Here is a 23,088-nt window from a genome sequence, read left to right as displayed (position 1 = left end):
AGTATCAGTACTCCTCACCCACTGAATTCTGAATTATTAGCAAGGCGGAAAGCAGGCCATTCATACGTAACAGTCAAGTGCACGGCCTTGTGTTGATTCTTGGTTCTGTCACTTAACTGGCCGTATGACCTTGGAGTATCATCAAAGAACATTATTGATAATGCCCTCCTCCCACGGAGCTGGGAAGGGGTAAAGAGAACATGTCTGCGGAGCAGTGGGCGGGCCTGGCCCACGGAGGCTCTCCCATGAAACAACCGTCATGCGTTCAGCGGCGTGGAGCCACCTAGCCCCATTCAAGCCCTGCGATCACAGCAGTTCCAGATCTCAGGAGACCGGGTGGAGAGCATCGAAGTCACTCTGTCTACAGCTCCGCAGGTGCATCAGAGAGACCACCGCGGGGGCTGGTGGCTACTCCTCTGACTGCGGTCCTCACAGCCCCGGGGCCCCGCCTCTCTGTTCTCCCTGCCTCCTCCTGAGCCCAGAGGGGACGTGGTCACCTCTTCTCCTTAATGAGAAGCTTGGAGATGAACTCCCGGGCCTCCTCCGAGACGTCCTGGAACTCTTGGTCCTCCAGGTCCCACCTGCAGGCCAGGATGTTGTTCAGGGTCTCCGCATCGTCATCGCCCAGGAAGGGGGACAAGCCGCTGAGTCTGTAAGACACGGCGTCCAGGGTGAGAAGTCTTTAAACACCCTCAGACTCTGTAGAGACAGGTGCCTTCTTGGTTCTGTCATTTAAAAAAGAAAGAAGACACATAACCAAGAATTGTGGCTCAGTGATAAAGAATCTGCCTGCAATGCAGGAGTTACAAGAGATGTGAATTCAGTCCCTGGGTCAGGAAGATCCCCTGGAGGAGGGCACAGCAACCCACTCCAGTCTTCTTGCCTGGAGAAACCCATGGACAGAGGAACCTGGCGGGCTACAGTCCACGGGATCGCAAAGAGTTGGACACGAATGAGCGACTTGCAAGCTTAATTTTATGTTTATAAGCAGTGGTGGTGATGAAGGCACAGCTACCCTCAAACACAAATCTCACAGAATAACACAAACACCCTTTTAACGTGTCTTACTGCAGAGTGCCATCCCGTCCTCAGATGGCAAAGGCCAGGAATGTCCCCCGGAACTGTGAGGCTGCTTTGTCACTCAAGGACACAAGTTGGGGTATTCCTTAAGTTACTTTTAGAGCAGAGGATGGTGTCCTAGGAATCTGGGTGATTAGTGAAGAAGACAGACTGTTGCTTTTTCTGATGATATAAGGAAAGATTTTACTCCTTTACCTCCCAGAGTCAACAGAACATGGGAAGTACCTGAGTATGGGGCAGAGTTATTTATCTTTGAAAGATCTAACTTAGGGCTTTATTCAAAATAGCAAATGGACTATGCACGGCGATTGAGGCCAAGTGCGCGAGGGGCCGGGGGTCTGCTTACAGCATGTAGGCGATGACACCCACGCTCCACATGTCAGTGGGGAAGGAGACGAAATCGTAGTTTACGACTTCAGGGGCGAGGAATTCAGGAGTTCCAAAGTTCACCTTCAGCTTCTCTCTGGGTTTGTACCTGAAATTTAGGAGACAACACGGAGGAATGAAGAGGGTCAGCCGAAAATCGAAACTCGAGGAAAAAGAAAGGATGCAGTCTATAAGCAAGATGATTGCAGCCACACAGCACATTTAATATAAACAGCCTTTAAAGGAAAGCATATATTAAAGAGATAGGGTCCAAAACTGGTAATGAAGCTTCCCACCAGAGAGCCTTAATAATCTGAAATGGTTGTGAGAAAAGCCACTCAGAATAATTAGAACCCCTGAATTATGAAACATGACTGAAGGAGCCGTGATACAGACTGGGACCTGTCCACGGCTTAAATGAGCCTAGTTTAATGAATAGAAAAGATGCAGCGGTTCACGACCATCTAATACTCTCACTCACGCGCTGAGGCCCATGTAAACTCTGTTCCCGTAAGGAGCTCGTCTCTGCCCGAACCCTTTGCAATCCTGCTCACACAATTACTTTTTAAAAGCAAATCTTCTCTTTACAGATGGACCAAATACAAAAGACTAAGACAAACTCTCACAAATTATGAATTAATGTCTTAACATTTAATAACTGCACTGTCCAGTTTTAATGGCTTCAATTTTCCATATTTTTCTTGCATGCACTATAGAAAGTCCTAAACGTTCAAGTTCTGAAGCCAGCGAAGTAAAGCTGAAACATAATTTTGGTTAATTCTAAACAGGGATACGAAACCAAGGGGTATATCAGATTTATCTTTGCAAAGAAAATCACCCATCATGTTCTCTAACTCAATTCATACACCTATGTCCAAATTGACATACCTTCTGGCCAATCCAAAGTCAATAATTTTTATTTGTTTAGTGTCCCGATTCACACACAGGATGTTCTCAGGCTGCCAGGAGAAAGAGACACATTAGCAATGAAAACAACCATCCTTCACTCAAATTGTCCTTGAACCACAACTAAAAATACAACGATGCTCAGGAAAAACATATCAGGCCTTTCACTTCGGGGCGGGCTTGTCTGTGTGGGTATTTTCTCCTTTAATTATGTGGTGGATGAGGTTGTGGGCCCCCGCCAAGCCTGCAGGGCCCTGCCTTCCCTCCCCCGCCAGCTCTGCAGTTGACGACCATGCCTGAGTTCAGGCCAAGGCCTCCCGCCTCAGGACTTTCCAAATGGCCTGGTGGAGGCCGTCTCAGACTTGACATCCGCCCCCTAAAATTATTAAGTATGAATTTCCCCTTCTTGGAGGAATATTTTTCCCGAGGATTTATGAGTTCCAGGAGAAATGGCCTGCTTCATTCCACCAGCCACACTGAACACGCACCCGAACGCAAGCAGCCCTGACCCCCGGCTTTCCCTGTGCGCTCAGTCTATGGGAAAGTCATCTGTAAGGGGAGGACTCCTCCACCCCCGGCATTCTTCCTTCTCGGCAGTCCCAGAGATTTGCTGAGTTTGGTCTCAGTGCCTGAAAGCCTTGACTAAGCGTTCCCTTGGAGTTTGCCTCTGGAAAGACTTGACCCTGCCCATGGGATGGTCTCGGGGTCCAGAGGAGAGAGGTAGATAGCACTGCAACTCGGTATTTATAGAACATCTGACAAGTGTGCCTACCTTCGCTAGGACAGGAGACCTGAGGGATGGGAAAAATAAGGGATCTGACTTAAAGTCAAGGTCATCCATAAACGAGAAATAAAGGTTTCAGAGAACTGCCTGAACTCTCAAGCTCTAACTAAGCCCAAATCTTCCCTAAGTGCTAGGAGGGGACATCAGCCAAGGTGCCAAGTCCCCAGGATTCCACGTCCCACCCTTCATATGGGGTCATGGCTGCCCCCTACCCTGCCTGTCCAGGTGGAGGAGAGGGTAGAGTGAGATCAGAAACACAGCAACACTTTGCAAAATGAGCGAGTACCGGCTTGGTGGTGGTGATTAATCACTAAGTCGTGTCCAACTCTTTGCTGCCCCATGGACTGCAGCCTGCCGGGCTCCTCCGTGCCAGGCAAGAGAACCGGAGTGGGCTGCCATTTCCTGCTCCAGTGGTGTCTGCTTGTCAACATTCAATTGTCCATTTGGTTGGGCATAATGTCTTTGGAAGCTTTCTTCCTAAAATATCTCTAAAACAGATGTCTCTATGCAAAGGCAATTTATAGAGAAGTGGGTGCTACACAGGAAGACTTGGCCTCGTGCTTACAAGGCTGATTGATTATGTATCAAGCTGTCCAATTGCCAAAGAGCACTGTGACACAAAAGAATTGTTTGCAGAATATTAAAAAAAAACAAAAACAGCTCTGAGGGCACTTCAGAAAGTTAATTTTTTTCTAATTATAAAATTAAAGCATATTCATTGAATAAGATTTACAAAACACAAAATGCAGGAAGGAGACCACTTTAAGTCACCTATAATCTCCCCTACAGAGAGACAAGCCTTTAGTATTTTTGGCCCCTCTCCTTCCAAGGAGCTTTCTGAAAGGACGCCTGGTCCTTAATGACCCATCCAGCTGTTGCCTTTATTGCATCTTTACATACGAGCCACAACTAAAGCTGCCCGTTGCAAGTCCTCAATCAACATTATGAAGCCACATATGGAGCTGTTTGACTCACGACGGGTCAGGTCCTCACTTCAGCTGCCAATCAAACCCCTTTAGGGATATTTGGAGCATATCTACACTCAATGAAAATGCTCTGTGAAAGTATGCATTATCAAACCGGCTCATAGCCATGGGCTCTGCTAACGACTTTTAACCTCTGGCTCTGTCATCCTATCGGCCACTTCCTTCTGCCCTGTGGATGGGAGAGGCAAGCACATAAATCAGAACGGTGAGAGGAGCCAAGTTACAGGAACGGAGGCCCATGGAAACCTACTCAAGGAAGCTGAATTTATTTAGCTCTGGGGTCCCTGATGACTTGCAGTAGATGGTATGTTCTACAGAACGTATATTTTATCTCCCTGTCGCACTGAGCAAACAGCGAAACGAGAAAACGACCGAACCACACAAGGAGATGCGTTTGAGGATATGAGAGCTGCTCAGAGTTATCCGGCCCCGCATTTCGCTGATCGTAACTATGCACAGTCCGATTACAGGGACTTCATAACGGGAGAGAGAGTGAGAGGGAAAGGTCGTAAAATAAGAGGAGAAAGAGGGTGGGCTCCCCACGTTTACAACAGGTTTGCACCGCTCCCAGGCTGGTGCCCAGCCCCACCCACCACCCTTCTGCCCCTCAGCCTCTCAGCGCCTCCCCCCAGCTGCCCTGGATCCCATTCTGCCATAACATTCTCCTCCCGGCTCTAGCAGGCTCGTAGAAAAATAATCCCTAAAGTCCAGAGCCTCCTGGAGGGTTTTAGAGGACTGCTGGGGATTCTGGAGAGCTGGGAAGCTTGACCACAACCAGGGAACTGAGTTAGCTAAAATTCCTCCCACCTACTCAAACTGATAATGAGAGGATGCAACCAGGATGCAGCCAGGATGGTGGTGATGGTAGAAACCACCTCCCTGAGGGTTCCTTTCACATAAGCAACTTAGAATAAGCCTCTGAACAGCAGTCCCTAAGGATGGAGACAAGCATGTGCCAGGCACTGACAGACATGGAGACTAGGGAGATGAGGCTAAGAGTCCAGAGTTTTCAAGTTCCTGAATACGTGGCCCAGCGACTGGCTCTGTCTCCCAGGCGGGGTCCAGCACTCAGCGGGGCCCACAGGCCCACCTGGGGGAGAGGCCCACATCTCCTGGGAGGAGGGGTGCACCCACCTTCAGGTCCAGGTGGAGGATGTACATCTGATGCATGTGCCGTATCCCCTCGCATATCTGTCTGATGAACAGGATGGTGTCAAGCTCGCTCAGGGCGCAGTTGTCGTCGATGATGCGGTCGAAGAGCTCACCCCCGTCCACGCTGCGGGGGAAAGGGGGCGAGCCCCGAGTCAGCGCCCTTGGAGAGCACCTGCCCCTCGCATCTGAGCACCTCCGACCCGACCACCAGACGTGTCTGCAGCTGTGTCTCTACCTGCTCGATGAGATGCCCCTGACGGTGGTGGCCCTCCCTGCAGCCACAGCACCTGCTCAAATGGAAAGTCTCAAAACCCTCCCTTGCAGGGGCTGCGGCTCCGGGGTGGGTCCACCTCTGCCACCTCCTAGGGGGCATGGAGACCCAGGAGGGCACTGGGAAGGCAGGGGTGGAGGGAATTCCAGGCTCCTCGGGAGGGTTAGGCTGGTTCAGCGATAATGTGCTCGTGTGGAGCTCATGCCGGGTGTTTTATTATCCGAAATTCCTATCGCACAACGACAAGCAAACCCGAAAGGGGGGCTGGGGGTGGGGAGGTGAAGTGAGCCACAAACGCGGATTCAGTGTTGCTTAGAATGACTCACTTTCTAACTAAACACTCAAGTTTTTATAAAGGTGATTTTATTTTCTTTTTTATAGTTTTTTTAAAGATTTTTTTTTGATGTGGACCATTTTTAAAGTCTTTAATAAATTTGTTACAACATTGCTTCTGTTTTATGTTTTGGGTTTTTTAGCCATGAAGCATGTGGGACTGTAGCTGCCAGACCAGGGATCGAACCCGCAACCCTCGCGTGGTAAGGTGAAGTCTTAACCACTGGACCGCGAGGGAAGGCCCTGTAAAGGTGATGTTAAACAGAAGCCTCTTAGCTCTACTTATAAGAGTCTGACATGAGTTTTGTTTTCGCCATCAGGTCAAAAGTAGGACACAGTTCAAGGCTCACTCGTCCAAGGTACCCAGACCAAGAGTTAAGGTGGGGTCTCGACAGTACAGCTCGTGTACGAAGCTAAACCTATGTGGTTGTCCTGCTTAGCAACAGAATCTCACGTGGAGATCCCTTCCTGAGTAATTTCCTTCCCGCGGCGGATGCAGTTCTGACACATCCAAGTCAGAATCCTGGGGTCCAGCGGGGTCCAGCAGCTGGAGGCAGGATAGGGCGGCGTGCTGAGGGATGTGAGCGTAGGATGGGGGTGCGGGGTGGGGGACGTACTACTCCATGACCAGGACGATGTCATTCTTAGACTCAAAGGCGTCATAGAGCTGGATGAGGTTCACGTGGTCCAGCTGGTTCATGACGCTGATCTCGTTCTTCACGTCGTCCTGGGGGAGGGAGGGCTGGTTGAGCGCTGGGCAGACGGCAGCCCGTGGCGTCCGCACCGCGCGGCCCTTACCTTGTCCTTCACGCCTCTGGTCTTGATGATCTTGGCTGCCAGCTTTAGGCCCGTGGCCTTCTCCTCACACTTGTGAACTTGGCCGAAGCGCCCACTGCGGGAGAAGAGGACACGGCCCGGGTGAGGCTCTGTCCCCACCAGCCACTGCCCGGTGGACACTGAAGCTTTCCAGGACCCCTCTTTCTGACTTGAGTGAGCAAGCCTGATGCTCCCCTGCCATTGCCAAACCTCCTAGACCAGGTCACGTTCTGATACGAGTCTCTGCCCTCAGAGTCACCTGGGGGTGACGCCCCGGCCCTACTGATGCAGGAAGGCTGGGCCAGGCCCCAGAAGCCACATGTTCACAGCATCCTTTGAGTGGTTCTCATGCACCCGAAAATTTGAGAGCTTCTATCATAGAGAAAATAGAATCTTTCGGAATGCATGTGAATATAACAAGCTAGGTTCTCTAAGCATAAGAATGCTACAGGCTGTTGGTTGGGCAAGTCAGATTATTTTTGGAAACTTCATATAAATAAATAAGAAGTAATCACAAAATTGCATATAGACACAGTTAATCAAAGCATACACTACACATTTTAGCTTGATATCAATTTAAACGCACTTCGTAAGGCAGCTTCTTACAAACGTCACCACATCCCGAAATACACACTCATGAGCAGTCGTCTCATTTGACCTGCTTGCTGTGATTCCTGACTTAGTGAAACGGCCGGGGAGCTGCAGGAAGTCACCCCAGCCCACCCCACTCAGCCACACTCCCTGCACAGAAGCAGATGCGTCCTGGGGTGGGGGTGGGGGGACATTACCGAAAGCGCAGCCAAGTGTGACCTCAATCCCACCCACTGTTCCAGACGTGCTCTCTCTCCTGGAGCCCAGGAACACAGCCCCAGGCACTTCAGATGTGGCTGCTCATTAAGAAAGGGCTTTTTCCCTTAATTAGCAATGGCCCCTAGATTGGCCTGGCCCAGCCGTGGTGCCACGTCACTGCTCAGCTTCAGCACCTCCTTCCATCCCTCTGGCAGGCTTCACTCTGCAAGGCTTGGGGTGGAAGGTGGCCTCATAGGGTCCCTGCTGGCCCGCTAGGCTGATAACCTCACGCTAGGAATAACTGACCGTGGTGAGCAGCAACTCTAATCACCCCACAGGCAGGGAGAGAACCCCGGGAAAATGGAGGGGCCTGCCGCGGCGTGCAGGGCCCCGGGGTCCCGGCCCCAGGCGGTGGCTCTGCCAACTCTGCAGGACAAGGGGCTGCACCTCGACTCACCCCTGAGAGGAGGTCCCCACTGACAAGGTCAGCACGTCCAGCTGACCGCCCCTCTAAGTTTCTCACTGAGCCTGGGACGGGGCAATGGGCGGCTGGTCCCGCCTGCAGCCACCAGAGAAGACCCCGAAGGGGCAGGAAGGAGGCTCTGAGAGTCACTAAGAAACCTTGACCAGAAACATACACAAACCCTGGGGTCGCTCCAAAGCCGCTTCTGCAAATAACTTTTCTTCTTTAGAGAAACGGTGGCTGACTTGCCACCCCAGTCCCTCAAGACCCTGACAAGCTAATGCTTGCCGTGAAACTAGGGGGTCCCAGGCACTGCCGCCTGCTCCGGAAGCCCCGTCCCCCTTGACCGTCCTCACAGGCTGGGGGGGGCATCTCTGCCATCAGCCAGCCGAGGAGGAGAAAGTTCGGGTGCGTCTCATGATGGAGGACAAAGGAGCTGTGGGATTGGAAAAGCGAGGAAGGGCTTTGCAGAGTCAGCCGAACCCCTGACCACAGGCAGAAACACGCGCGCTAAGAGCCACACATGCTTTCCCCGTGTTGTAAGTAAATTTCTACATGTTGAAGACATGTACCGTTTTCCTGCTTTCCGCCTCTTACTTTACATAGATTGCTGGTGGGAGTCAACTTAATACTTTAAGAAACAAGACCTCACGGGTGGTCGTGGCTGAGGTAGGAGAAGGACCCTCCTCCCTGGTGGACTCGCCTCCTCCTTCTTCAGGGAGGGAATATGTGTGGATGTCCTGCCAGCAAGTCCTTCATAGAGGCACGTTACCGACTGAAATGAATGATAGTAACTCATATGGTATCAGTGCAAATGGAAAACCAACGATGATTAAAAAAAAAAAATTTAATATGTGCCATGAGATAAACAGTGTTCATGCATTTCTACATTTTGCTCCTCAGCGTTCAAGCTTCTAAACCTCTTGGGGATTCACACTGCTTTCCTCTCACTCCAGACAGGACAACGCAGAGGGTAGTCACCACATCAACCTTTCTGGCATCAGTGACAATTTTCAGAAATGGTTAAAATCACTTAAAATAACCGTATATGATGTTTCTGGTTCTCCAGTTGAGACTGAAAAACATTTATGAAATTCTTAAGATCCATCTCTGTTTATAGCAGCACTATTCACAACAGCCAAGGCATGGAAGCCACCTAAGTGTCTACCAATGGACGGAGGGTGAGGGACGTATGGTGTATACATTCAGTTCAGTTCAGTCGCTCGGTCGTGTCCGACTCTTTGCGACCCCATGGACTGCAGCATGCCAGGCCTCCCTGTCCATCACCAACTCCTGGAGTTTACTCAAACTCATGTCCATCGAGTCAGTGATGACATCCATCTGCCATGAAGTGTTGGCTTAAAGCTCAGTATTCAGAAAACTAAGATCATGGCATCCACTCCTTGGAAGGAAAGTTATGACCAACCTAGATAGCATATTAAAAAGCAGAGACATTACTTTGTCAACAAAGGTCCGTCTCGTCAAGGCTATGGTTTTTCCAGTAGTCATGTATGGATGTGCGAGTTGGACTATAAAGAAAGCTGAGTGCAGAAGAATTGATGCTTTTGAACTGTGGTGTTGGAGAAGACTCTTGAGAGTCCCTTGGACTGCAAGGAGATCCAACCAGTCCATCCTAAAGGAAATCAGTCCTGGGTGTTCATTGGAAGGACTGATGTTGAAGCTGAAAATCCAATATTTTGGCCACCTCATGCGAAGAGCTGACTCATTGGAAAAGACCCTGATGCTGGGTAAGATTGAAGGCAGGAGGAGAAGGGGATGACAGAGGATGAGATGGTTGGATGGTATCACCGACTAAGTGGACGTGAGTTTGGGTAAACTCTGGGAGTTGGTGATGGACAGGGAGGCCTGGCGTGCTGCGGTTCATGGGGTCACAAAGAGTCGGACACGACTGAGCGACTGGACTGAACTGAACTGATGGGACCGGATGCCATGATCTTTGTTTTCTGAATGTTGAGCTTTAAGCCAACTTTTTCACTCTGCTCTTTTACTTTCATCAAGAGGCTCTTTAGTTCTTCTTCGCCTTCTGCCATAAGGGTGGTGTCATCTGCATATCTGAGGTTATTGATATTTCTCCCAGCAATCTTGATTCCAGCTTATGTATATTACTCAGTCATAAAAAGAAGGAAATAATGCCATTTGCAGCAACATAGATAGACCTAGAGATTATCATGCTAAGTAAACTAAGTCAGACAGAGAAAGACAAAGACCGTATGATATCACTTATATATGAGGCCTAAAAATACGATACAAATTAACTTATTTACAAAACAGAAACAGACTCACACACCTAGAGAAGAAACTTACAGCTACCAAAGGGGAAAGGTGGGTGGCATAGCTCTAAATTAGGGGTTCAGGATTAACCTATAAACATTCCTCTATATAAAATAGATAACCAACAAGGACATATTGTATAGCACATGCAACTCTACTCAATATTCTATAATAACCTGTAATGGAAAAGAATGTGAAAAAGAATATATATCTATATATATATAGATGAAATTGAACCACTTTTCTGTACACACAAAACTAACACAACATTATAAATTAACTATACTCCAATATAAATTAAAAAATCTGAAAAATCAGTACAAAAACCAAAAAAAGTGAAAATAAAGAGATGAAACACATAAGAATTTAAAAAAAGACCTGTGTCTCTGAAAGCACTCTTTCTTCCTTGTCAAGAGGGTGCTGAAGAGGAGCGTCACTCACCCTCCTAAGATCTCTGTCCTGCTCACGGTGTAGAAGCTGTTGACCGCGGCCTGCCTGGCCGTCACGATGCGGTGGTCGAAGGGCGCAGGCGGTGCCGGGGCGTCGGCTGGGAGGCGAGAGGAGAAGGGCTGGTGAGAAGCGGCCCGCGTGCCGACGTGCTTGTTTAGAAGCAAAGCGCGAGCAGCCCCCTGGATTTCTAAAGATCCAGGGAACACAGATCTCATTTCTTGTTGTGATTTGTGGCTCACGAAGGTGACACCTGACACTTTTGAGAAAGGTTGTCGGGACCTCGGTCCCCACCTTCTTCGGGACAGCTTTCAGAAACAACAAAACAATCAAAGATCTCCATATAATGTCCAAACAGGTAATACTTCCAAGTCTGAGTTGTTTACACCCAAACCCCTGACACTGTTTGACCCATTTTTTTTGAAAGCACAACTGATAAAATTCACAATTTTGATTAAAGGAAAAAAAATGAAAAATTTCTTCCATCATTGAAAGGTTTGATATTACTAAACATGACTTTCAAAAATATTTTAGCCTTTATTTAAGACACATTTAAAGCTTAAAGGGGCTTCCCTGGTGTCTCAGTCTGTAAAGAGTCCACCTGCAATGCAGGAGACCTGGGTTTGATCCCTGAGTTGGGAAGATCACCTGGAGAAGGGAAAGACTGCCCACTCCAGTATTCTTGCCTGGTGAATCCCCATGAACAGAGGAGCCTGCTGGGCTACCGTCCATGGGGTCGCAAAGAGTCGGACACGACTGAGCGACTAAGCACAAAGCTTAAAGACGAATTTTTCCTGACTAGAAACAAAACACCCAGTAGCATTGGCTAAGTGTATATTCTCCAGCTCGCAAATTTCTCCCACTTTCGACCTTCCAGCCCAAGCGTTTAACCTCCAGTCCACAGCAGCATCTGTTCTAAAATACATTGTTGTTTAGTCGCTAAGTCATGTCCAACTCTTTGTGACCCCATGGGTTGTAGACTGCCGGGCCCCTCTGTCTGTAGGATTTCTCAGGCAAGAATACTGCAGTGGGTTGCTATTTCCTCCTCCAGGGATCTTCCTGATCCAGGGATCAAACCGGTGTCTCCTGCATTGGCTGGAAGGTTCTTTACCACTGCGCCAGATTGGAAGGCCCTAAAATACATAGTTACTCACTAATATTCTTCCAATATACTTTTCACTTTTCCAGAGTTACTGTAAAACTTTTCTTGCCATGAACCTATTCATTTCCCCATTTATTCATTATTTAATCACCTACTGCATGCAGCTTCGGAGAAGGCAATGGCACCCCACTCCAGTACTCTTGCCTGGAAAATCCCATGGACGGAGAAGCCTGGTAGGCTACAGTCCATGGGGTCGCTAAGAGTCAGACACGACTGAGCGACTTCACTTTCACTTTTCACTTTCATGCACTGGAGAAGGAAATGGCAACCCACTCCAGTGTTCTTGCCTGGAGAATCCCAGGGACGGTGGACCCTGGTGGGCTGCCGTCTATGGGGTCGCACAGAGTCGGACACGACTGAAGCGACTTAGCAGCAGCAGCAGCAGCAGCATGCAGCTTCTTACATGTGCCCAAAGGGTACAGAGGAAAGTGAACCGATAATAATTTTGCTTTTAGAAATTCACGTTTATTCAAAATGTAACCCTTAAACATTTATCTTGTGCTAGGCACTCTGCCAAGAGTTCATATTTTTTAAGATTCAGATAATGATATTAATCTCTGGGCATCTGATCTGATGAGGACATTCTCCTCTCACACCATAAATATGCTGAAAAATGAAGAAGCTAGGAAAGATTCCTCATGATGGCACTTGTCTCTTCACCGCCCCCCAAAACAGTGATGGAGTTACAAACACAAATGGTATCGATATGTCATAAGGTCTCCTGCAGGACATTAGTCTAAGTGAAATTTAGTCAGAAATGCTTGCTGGAAAAGGTTAAGATGCTTTAAGGGGCTGGAACCAAAGCCGTTTCCTACCCAGGGGGTTCTCCAGAGCTTGCTGCCTGGGGGCCTCTGCCCCAGAGGACGCGGGGGCTCTGCCTTGCGGGGTGCTCCGCACGCCCCTGTGTGCCCCGCGCGCCCCCGTGTGCTCCGCGCACCCCCGACTCTTTTACCCGCCGCGTCTATCCTGCTCTTCTTGCTCTCCTCCTGGACCAAGCTCTCCTCGCCTCCTCTCCTCTTACCGCCTCCCGAGGCCTCTGTCGGATCAACTTTCTGCAAGACGGGTCTTGTCGCTGCCTTTCCCACGGCTCGTGACGGGGGCGTGGCTTTTACGGAGCTGACACGCCTGGAAAATAGAATCCAGCCACAGCTCTCAACATTCGCAAGAGAAAACTCTCAGATGGTCACGTTTCTGAGCCTGAAAGCTTCTTCGCGACGATGCTTTGCTGATGGGACGCAAGCTTCAAGACAGGGAGCTGGCGATGTCGGGTTTGGGGTGAGATGGAGCTGGGTGCACCTCCATCATCCCGAGCAGTTGGAGACAGCCCACATCCTAGAGATGCTCCCTACCGACCTCACGGCGACCCTGAGTTAGTTCACTGACCCTTTACAACAGCAGCCATTTTATGACTCCCTAACTAACTTGATCTTCATTTTTCACTTTCTTCCTTAAAGAAGAGGGAAACCACCACAATAAAGCGTTAAAAACAACAAAAAAAATAGCGATGGTCTCTGAATAGCACCCGCAGTGGAGGAGCCTCTATTGGTGAAAGAATCGACCTAATGTCCACTTTCCAACACCTCCAGACTCTACGAAACCCATCTCTTCAGTGAAGGACTTCCTTCGTAAACATTAGAGTTTACATGTAACTCTTGAAAAATTAGACTTCTCTACAAATAGCTTCCAAAATACATTATTCAAAAAGGAAGTAAGCATTTTATCTTCGACCCCTAAAAAACACCACAGATGTTTGGATCTGAGCGCTCTTTGTTTCAAGTAGATTCTTGGTTCATCGCAACATAGATTCATTCATTTTAATTGGCTGCGTAACTGCCTGAATTCCTATGTGAAACTTCGCAGATGAAGAAGCATGAAATAACCTACGCGCACTCGGTCCTCACGATACTTGGGGAGCAGCCACTGTACCATCTGATCAATCTGATCATGGCTCAGTAATCGATCTGAGGAAGGATGTGCTCTATATTGCTAAAAATAAGAAACTTTTACTTGATGTTTAGAAAATACAAAACGTATTGCTAGTAATTACCATGTCTGTCTGTCGGTTGGTAGGTGACAGAGGAAATGATAAACTGCCTGAAAATGTCACAGCAAGAAGAAAAAATAATGGCAAGAAAAATCCATGCCACTGGGGCAGCGGCTTCTAAACCGTCATTTAGAAGCGTCCCTTCAGTTATCCCTCAGAATGGCCCTAAATTGCACCTGGATCTACAGAAAACGGCGGTTGGGGGTGGGAACGCTGTAAACCCTACCTTTCGTGGGGTTGACCATCTGTTGTGTCACCATACTGCTCTTTATCTGAACTCCTGTCTGGCCCTGTTCTACGTGGAATCTCAGATCCTCCGTCTTCTTTAGCTCCTCCATCACCAGGCTCTCCCTTAGAGCGAAGCCCCTTTTCCTGCCCTTTGAACACCGGACGTTCACTTTCAGCGGCAGAGCCTCGCTCATCCCCAGAGCCGTGAGCTTCCTGTCGGCTCACTCCTCCTGGGCATGAGATGTCTCTTCCGTCCTCACTCTCCCTCGGCTCTGTGGAATTTCTGAGGGCAGAATCTCCCGGTTCATCATGTGGTCTTTCTGTCTGAAATGCAGTAGAACTTCTCTGAGCTAGAGACACAGGGGTCTTCTCAGCTTGCTTCTTGTCGAGCTTGTTAAACGTTTCTTTCTCAGAGGAGGGCAGGTTCTTCTGGGAAGATCTCTCTAAAAGCCACCATAGGACACAAAATATTTTAATGAAGGTCGCACGTGACCGGTGTCATTCTGGCTTCACAGAACGGCACCTCTATTCAGGGTTCTCTTTATCAGCAGATACGAGCTTTGGGAAGCAAAGTAGGAGAGCACGTGGCCGATGGCCTGAGAGTTGGGCCCCCAAAGATTCTCTGGTCTGCAGCGAGGAGGACCCAAAGCCAATCAGATAAAGGTATTCAAGCAACACTTGACCCATCACAGGGCTTCACAAAAGTGTAACTTCCTCTGGATAAGAACAACAACAGGACTTGCCTAACAGAGCCCTCTTCATTCATAGACACCTAATCTTCTAGAAAGATTACCTGCGGGAGCTGCTGTCCTTTCTTCGGTGGCAGGTGCTGTGTCCTTCAGGCCAGGGAGTGACCACACTTGCTCCTTAGCCTGTGGGGACACAATGGAGTAATCAGCAACGTGAATTACACATCACAGCAGGCTCTGTTGACCACAGTACTTCTGATGCTTGGGGCTGGAAAAGTTTTTATTATGGGGAATGTCTCTAGAATTACAGGATGTTTGGCAGCAACTGCCCACCAGATGTCAACAGTATCCTCAGGTGACATATCCAAAAACAATGCCTCCAGAAATTGCTAAATGTCTCTGGTAGACAAATTCACCCCAGATTGAGAACCACTGCATTACACAATTCAAACACAGACAAAAATACCAAAAATAAATAGTAATTTAGAGGGCAGAACAGCCTGAATTGATGAAGCCCTGGAGCAACTAGAGTATTTGAAAGCAAATGAACTATTTTAAAAGAAATTTTATACATCTCTGGCATTGTTTGTAGAAGAAGGCCCATCTTCTTGGATAGATTAAAGGATATTGACAAGGTGTATGTTACCCTTGACCTCTGTTTATTCTGTCTTGATATCGTTCACATATAAATCAAACAAAAATCAGAGGCTATATGTGAATGGGTTTTGCAAATCAGAAAGTAGAAGACTACAGTAAGCTTTCATTAAAGAGGCTTCTGCACCACTTAGAACAGATGGCCCCTTTCTAAGGAGATGAGCATTCTTCCAACAGTCCTACTTTCTCTGAATTAGTTTACCAAACCCTTTTTAAATGCCACATGAAAGGTAAACATTAGCCCAATCCACCCAAATTATCACAAGTTCTGAAGATATGCATTATAAATTAATGAAATTCTATGGATGTTCAAAGAATCAGTCTTTTTTTTTTTTTTTAACTTTGGAAAGAGCAAAATTTGCCGGTGAGTGAGTTGCAAGCATGAAACACTATGTAAGTGCAGGTCACAGATGTCAAGACAAATTATAAGTGTGCTTTTAAACAATCCAAGAGGCAGTCCAATAAGTTCAGAGCATTTTCATTTTTCAGATAAGGACCTTCAAACACAGAGGCATGTTTAGTAAATCTGCAGAAAACCAAAATTAGAGATTAGAGCCTAGTAGTCTGGAACTTTGTTTTTTAGTGAAACCCAGGACGACGTCCTTCAGCTTCCCCTTGTGTACAGATGCAGCAGTCGGCACACCCCCGCCCCAAACAGCATGCAACACTTTCTTAATGCTTTTATCATCAATTTCCCACTAGATTGTAGGTCTCAAGTGGGCAAAAAGACAGATTCATCTTTGAATCCCTGGCATTTACTCAAGGATATAATGTTGGTGGAGGTGATGGTGGTGATGGTGGTGATAATAATGCTGTGGCTGCTAAAGATGATGGTGATAGTGGTGATGGTGATGATGATGGAGATGCCAGTGATAATGATGGTGGTGATGGTGGTGGAGATGGCAGTGATGATGATGATGGTGGCTAGTATATACTAAATACTGACTACATACCAGGCATGTTTCTAAGCACATTACATCATTAATTTCTGGTTCTTCATAGCAACACTTTGACATAGATACTACTAACTCCATTTTATAATACAGTTGGATAATTTCACAGGGTTATGTAATTCAGAAATGGCATAACCAAGGTTCTAACTCTTAACTACAGCTGTACTGTCACTCTGAAAAAAGAAATAGAAAATTATAGACAAGGTGTACCGTTAATATTGGTGGAATATCTACCACACAGCTAGCACCATAAGAGACAAGACAAAAGGTTACAAGAAAATGGCATCAAATGGAAACAAATTACTAAAGAAATAAATATTTATTGGTCAGAAGATCAGAATTAATATGGAAGAGAGGAGAGAAAGAGAATTTCATTCAGATTTTGAAAATGAGCCAGATAAGGTAGTTTAATAAATTAAGATATTTGATAGCTTTGTCTTTCAAGGCTTCTCTTTTGCAGTGAAAACCCCTGGAGGTGCTGTTCTTCTGGATTTATACTGGATGGCATGAATGTGACGGTAAAAGCACAGGTGAACTCAGGAAAGAAAACTGGTGTGTGCCGGTGGATTTCAGTCAATCAAAATGTGCAAAATGGATAATGTGGCGTGCTGACCCCAGGTGCTGCCTCTAGGAACGTCTGCAAGAATGTCGGTGGTGGGTGCCCACAGGATGCGCGCTAGGTGCCACGGTCTGATTTGACCAACGGGAGAACTATTGATTCTGAGGAAGGTAAGAATCCAGTTTCCAAGCAAGGCTCTATTCTGTCCCCTTCAGTTGCATATCAGGTACGCTTTACCCTTTAAATAAGGTAAGAAGGTCTTCCCTCGTTGCCACAGGCTGTCATAGCCTCATTCCCCTGTGTCATACTGACATCTAGAGGAGCTTGGACCTGACAAGCTCCAAACACACAGCAGCTGTAGTTCTCCTTGCTGTTTGAACAGACACTTCAGGGTGAAGTTCTGACTCCATGCACCATCCTTGCCTGGGGCCCAGACCTTTCCCTGAACTCCGCTCTGCAGCACCGCAGAGGGGGCCTGCTGAACCCACGCGCGAGAAGGAAGACGTGCTTTCCGGACTGGTGACGGTGGGGCAGGAAAGCCCCATCAGGCTGCACCGCTGGAAGCGGGCTCCCCGGGCCCCGCTGAAACGCACCTGCCTCTGACAGTCTGCATCCCTGAGCTGATGCTGCATGATCGCTGCAGCTCTGTGGGGGGGGATTACAGCTGCCTCAGAAAACTGCTTTCTTCACATCTCAATGGGACACGACTGAACTAACTGCCTATACGCTGAGCTGAGGGTATATCACTGCTATTGAGGTGCCAACGTGAGCACTTTGGGTAACTTTAACCTAACGCCTTAGAAATAAAAAAGCAACATTATAAAAGCTGTAATGTTAAATTGTTAAACTTTGTTTAGGCTCCTCACAGCGGAGAGAGAAAAACAAAGCCTAAAAGAAGACAAAGGAAAGAATTTTCAGAAAAATATTAAAACTGTGTCTCCTCGCCTGCTCCTGGAAGATGACTGTAGAGATCATTTGTAAGAGAAAAGGGTTCTCTTCATCTTTGGCGCACATGCAAACTCCCTGGGCCTTAAGGGAGAAAACTTCCTACAGTCCCCGGCAGATACAATCAGCTTAGCGAGAAAATGAGTCTAGGGGTGCTTGCCCAGCAGACTGCAGACTCCTCTCCAAGATGATCTTCCGGGGGATCTGGAGAGAAGGGAGCCAAGGGAAAGCCCGCATTCCTACCCATACCCCTGGTTCGCCCCTGAAATCCTCGCCTTGCTTCCTGGTCAAAATGCGGCCATTGCAAAGGATTGGATTCTTCCACCCAAATGCAGGTGAGCAGAGGAGGGGAGGCTGGCTGCCGTGGGGAAACACCACCTCCCAGGGCCCGGAGTTATTTGCACCCTTCACACAAAAGTGAATCTGAAACCCCCGAATCGCGGCTGCCTCTGTCTTCTTAGGGGTCTGTCCCCAGAACAGCACCTGCAAAGTTGCTGAGGAATGGCACTGGGTGTGTGTGTGTGTGTGTGTGTGTGTGTGTGTGTGTGCGTGTGTGATGGCACTGGGTTTGTGTGTGTGCGTGTGTGTTAATAACTAATTTCAAGCTCAGGTACAGATAGGATCCGAGCTCCTTGATGTGCAGTTGATTTAATTGAGTCTTACTTAGTATAATTCCTCTCTTACACAACACAAGACCCAACCTTGGAATGTTTTCACATGGAGTTTACAGCGTTTTTTCATCACCTAATAAAACTCTTTGATTTCTCCCCGCCGCGGACAGTTTTATAAGGATTCATTTCACATGGTGTTCTCTGTATGCGTTTTAGTTTTTATTTTACGTTCGCTTTTATCACTCCATCTCCTGTGTCCTGCCCCGAGTAAGCGGCGGGCGGTCCAGCCCAGTCCCCTGGGAAGCTGGCTCATGGGGATGGGTGCGCTCTCTGGGGAGCCCAGTGTTCCCCAGGGGGAGGGGCTGTGTGGCCCCTTGGTTTAAGGGAAGTTCAGAGATCTGAACTCAGAGTCACTGAGCAAAATACTGAACCTGCCATGGTTTGCCTTTCCGCGGCTTCCCCAGGGCAGCAAGTTTTGCAAGCATGTTACAAAGCAAAGCGGCTTTAAAAGGCTTCTCTGAGAAGTCTCTGAACATGGAATGTGATGTGAATGCTGTAGATATAAACTCGTCTGTGATGACTCTCCCCAAAGGTTTAGTTGGCTGGTCCCTTCTACTCAGAGTAGGTCTGTTTCTGGCTCCCCCGAGACCTTGTCAGAAACGCAGACTCGGTGTTGAGTGCAACTTGCCTTATGCGCTTCAGAGACTTAACGAACGCTTGTGATGATGAGGAGGAGATGAGGTTAGAGGCGGGTGCTGGCACTGTCACATTTTACTTCATGAGGATCATGAAACCTAATTTTCCAGGAGGCAAGAGCAAGCCGCAGCTATTTCCTCTGAAACGTGTGATTAGCTTTCTTTGTGCATCACCGAGCTCGACCCTAAACCGGGGGCTCAGTCCGTGCCTTTGCTGCTGACACGGAAGTCCTTCCCTGTATCTGTCCTGGGACCAAGGAGCCGGCCTACCCACCGCGTTCACACTCTACCGCCCCTGCAGCTCGCAACGTCTGCGAGGCCGCCGACTCTGGACTGAAGCCTGGCGGAGTTAAACGCACACTCCCAGTCTTTGTCTGCCGGCAAGAAACCGCTTCTGCGGGGCTTTTCCAGGCACCTTCGCCCTTGGAATCGCTCTTCTGCTGTGATGACGATTTAGTAACCAGATGCCCGTGTGGAGGTGTCTTGAGGGCAGATCACAGAAATGTGTGTGCTTGCTGGTTTGTACGTGACTTTCTTTCCATTTCTCAGCTGGTGAGAGTTGCTTCCACAGAGCTGACTTCTCGCCTCTGTCTCGGGCCCTGTCCACATGGAGGAGGGTGATCTCTCGCGACCTTTACGAGAAGACTCGCATCTCCTCCTCTCTCTAAGGGGAATGGAATGTGATGGAGGGCTTCTCCTCTCTTCCCTAGCATTGCTCAGGGGCAGTGGCTGGGGGACTGGCTCCTGAGATGCGCACTTCAGCTCCTGTGTAACTTCCTGGTCTCAGGCAGCCCTGGCATTGAGCCTGTCGTCCTTGCTTCAACGGGAGAGAACAGATGTGTGGACGCCGTGGGGGAAGGAGAGGCCGGGACAAATCAAGAGAGCAGCATGGAAACACAGACACACCACGTGTAAGAGAGGGAGCCCGTGGGGATTTGCCGTATGACACAGGGAGCTCAAAAACAGGGCTCCGTGCACATTGACGTATGGCAGGAACCAACACGATATCATAAAGCAATTATCCTCCAATTAAAAATAAATTTATTTTTTTAAAAAGAAAGCGCTATCCACTGATTCCAATAACAATCTCTTGTTCACAAAAAGATCGCTTCGTCCATGAACAAAACTAATACATGTGGAAAGGTAGCATTTTTCATTAGGGAAAAAATGCTTTTTGTTTTCCACAATGACTGAAGACAGAACAAGGAGAAACCCACAAAATCACCTTAGATGTTTTAAAGAAATTGAGATAATGAAAGTAGTTTGCTTCCCAACCCAGTGGATTGGATACTCCATTGTTTCGTACTCCCAACCACACAGTTCACAGTAAAGGAACACAGTGTTTTAAACGTTCAAAATAAAACAAAGAAATAGAAAATGTACTAAATCATGAAACTATTTAGAATTTGAAGAGACCTTGAAGAGCACGCAGGCTTGGGCAGCTCGGCGAGAGGAGGGACGTGGGTCTCCCCACGCAGGCCTGGGCGGCTCAGCGAGAGGAGAGATGCGAGTCTCCCCAGCCCCGCTCAGCTGTGGGGGATTTGAATGCTGCTGCTAAGTCGCTCAGTCGTGTCTGACTCTTTGCGACCCCCTGGACTGCAGCCCACCAGGCTCCTCTGCCCATGGGATTCTCTAGGCAAGAACACTAGAGTGGGTTGCCATGCCTTCCTCCAGGGGATCTTCCCAACCCAGGGATCGAACCTGGGTCTCTTCATCTGCATCTCCTGCATTGGCAGGAGGGTTCTTTACCAAAGAGCGCCAAATGAGCTGAAGCATTTCTGCTGAAAGGGATGGTTCTTGTGAGTACTGGTGACTTTCCCCACAGCACCTTCCTCCGTAAAGTGCCAGCTGGACTCACGCTACACAGACTGTTCTCGTTTCCTCTCACTAAACACCCACCCACCGCAGTATCTTCTCCAAATGGACGCAAAGTTCTCCTTGCCCCATGTGTTACTACACAGCAGTTTTCTAGACACTTAGAACAGGCAACTGGAGAACTGTTTTATGTTATGAACCGGTATAAACATAAGCATTAATCTGTGTTTTGGTATCGGGTGGCCAGAGTGAGAAGGACACAGGTCAAGTAAACTTTAAAGTGACTACTTTTGTTTGGAGGGAGAACTTCTTCTCAAATAAGGTCTAATAGTGGGGATTAAGGGAACTCTATTAGTGCCTGCAGTTGTGTCCAAATAGAGTAGATTTGGGCTGGACAGGGTCTGAAAACGAGGAGGGGCTGGTCTACTTTCCTCGGCTTGTGAGGGACCCACCTGGAATTCCCCGAGGGTTTCCACAGGAAGCAAAAACAGCGCGTGGTTGCTCGCCCATCTTCCTGGAGACTCCTAGCCAGACTGCCCCCGGAAGGGCAGGAAATAAATCAGTGCCCACGAGGAGGCGACAGCTGGCCGCAGCCCACGCAGCGCTGCACCATCCTGGGTGCAAACTGCAGCTGCGGGTATTCCAAGCTCAGAACTGAAGTCTGTTTTCAGTTAGCAACCTCGTATAACCCTCGTCTGCGTTCACTCCCCGCCTCTGCAGCCCCCTCCTTGAGTTTAATGAAGTCTTTCTTCCCTGAGAACCTGACCCGTACACACAGATGACTGCGCCAGGTGAAAGTCATGAGCAACATGCTCACGTGAAAGCGCCAGGGCCGACGCCGAAAACGCATCCTCTGCTCGCTGAGACGCACAGCGCGTGGGAGGCTCCCATGCTAGGCTACTCCATCCAACTCCAGCAAATACATCTAAACTGTGAAATGAGAAACTGCTAAAAAAAAAAATTAGAAGTAACTTTTTCCAACTCTTCTGGTCATGTCTCATTATTTTCATGTATTAAAATTTAGGCAAAAGTCTAAATATACTTGAATTTCACATTTAATGAGATCAGTTCAATTTGGCATTTAACAATCACTGTAAAATTTTTCATTTTGATTTAATTCAGTTATAAGCAATATACTTTTCAAACTGACCTCATTATTGCTGGAGTACACTTACACAAACATGTAACTTACTGTAGCTACATGGGTCACATCTGAACCTGAACATTTCTTCACCTGCCAGTACTTTGCTGTTGTTCATTTTCTATTCACTCCCACAAAATTACTCATATTGGCACGAACTTTTCCTATTTAATAGAGAAGTAGTGTTATTTAAAAATAAATAAGTTCAGTTTCTAGGTAGATGTTATAAAAAATATTAAGCCCTTTTTATGAATTCTACTCTTGGTAGCACCTGAATTTTCTTTCTCGACTAAAAGTTATGACAATTAATGTCGAAGTCAAATGTGCGGCTTTTTTTTTAATTTTAAAGAAAATTAACCAGATGAGGATTCCAACACCTATGGAAATCCATGTTCTATAAAATGGGGACTCCAGCTGCAAAAAAATCCTTAACTCAAAAATCCTAAAATCTAGGGATTTTTTTCAAGTGATTAAATAACGAAGACTAATTTATGTTATGACATGGATATATATATATATATATTTAATGAAACAGCATACTATCTATATGCATTTCATAATCATTCATATTTTTATTAAACCTTGCTCCCATCAATACTGATTTAACCAAATTTATGTCTGAAAGTGTCCATAACCTTACCCCCCAGGTAATCTGATATCGTTATCAAAATTAAAAAATAGGAATTTTGATAGAATTAGTCTCATCTTTATATCTAAATATACTGCCTCTAAACAATGTTTTATTTTAATAATTCGTAATGTTAAATAAGTTTCCTTACTAAATTCAAGTACTAGCCAAAGAACACCAGCTCCGAAGCAGAAGCTGGGAAAGCTGACTGAATCTATAAACGTACTTATGCTTAGAAATAACAAAAATCTGTGCTTATGAGTCACGTTCTCTGATGAA

The 23,088-nt window shown here is 47.5% G+C and overlaps 1 protein-coding gene across 42 annotated transcripts in view; it reads right to left on the bottom strand.

The window, feature by feature from the left end:
- The window catches only part of MYLK4 (myosin light chain kinase family member 4), a 68,966-nt gene that overhangs the window by 12,348 nt on the left and 33,530 nt on the right, over positions 1 to 23,088 (bottom strand). For 10 of the 42 annotated variants that reach the window (XM_081523389.1, XM_081523380.1, XM_081523368.1 and 7 more), the window contains 10 exons: positions 14,913 to 14,991; positions 14,118 to 14,562; positions 12,869 to 12,972; positions 10,680 to 10,785; positions 6,677 to 6,770; positions 6,496 to 6,605; positions 5,257 to 5,398; positions 2,335 to 2,405; positions 1,427 to 1,555; positions 498 to 650 (listed from right to left, as the gene is read on the bottom strand). In XM_081523389.1, the coding sequence (XP_081379515.1) occupies positions 498 to 650; positions 1,427 to 1,555; positions 2,335 to 2,405; positions 5,257 to 5,398; positions 6,496 to 6,605; positions 6,677 to 6,770; positions 10,680 to 10,785; positions 12,869 to 12,972; positions 14,118 to 14,562; positions 14,913 to 14,991 (1,433 nt within the window). Of the gene's footprint in view, positions 1 to 497; positions 651 to 1,426; positions 1,556 to 2,334; positions 2,406 to 5,256; positions 5,399 to 6,495; positions 6,606 to 6,676; positions 6,771 to 10,679; positions 10,786 to 12,799; positions 12,973 to 14,117; positions 14,563 to 14,912; positions 14,992 to 23,088 lie in introns of all 42 variants that reach the window. The other 32 variants (XM_081523377.1, XM_081523370.1, XM_081523365.1 and 29 more) reach the window with 6 other exon arrangements.

This window comes from Giraffa tippelskirchi, chromosome 8, assembly GCF_054371585.1.
Source record: "Giraffa tippelskirchi isolate mGirTip1 chromosome 8, T2T-mGirTip1v1.2.pri, whole genome shotgun sequence".
NCBI classification, from domain to species: Eukaryota; Metazoa; Chordata; class Mammalia; order Artiodactyla; family Giraffidae; genus Giraffa; species Giraffa tippelskirchi.
The sequence above is the reverse complement of the archived record's forward strand: the minus strand, read 5'-3'. Positions and strand labels throughout refer to the sequence as shown.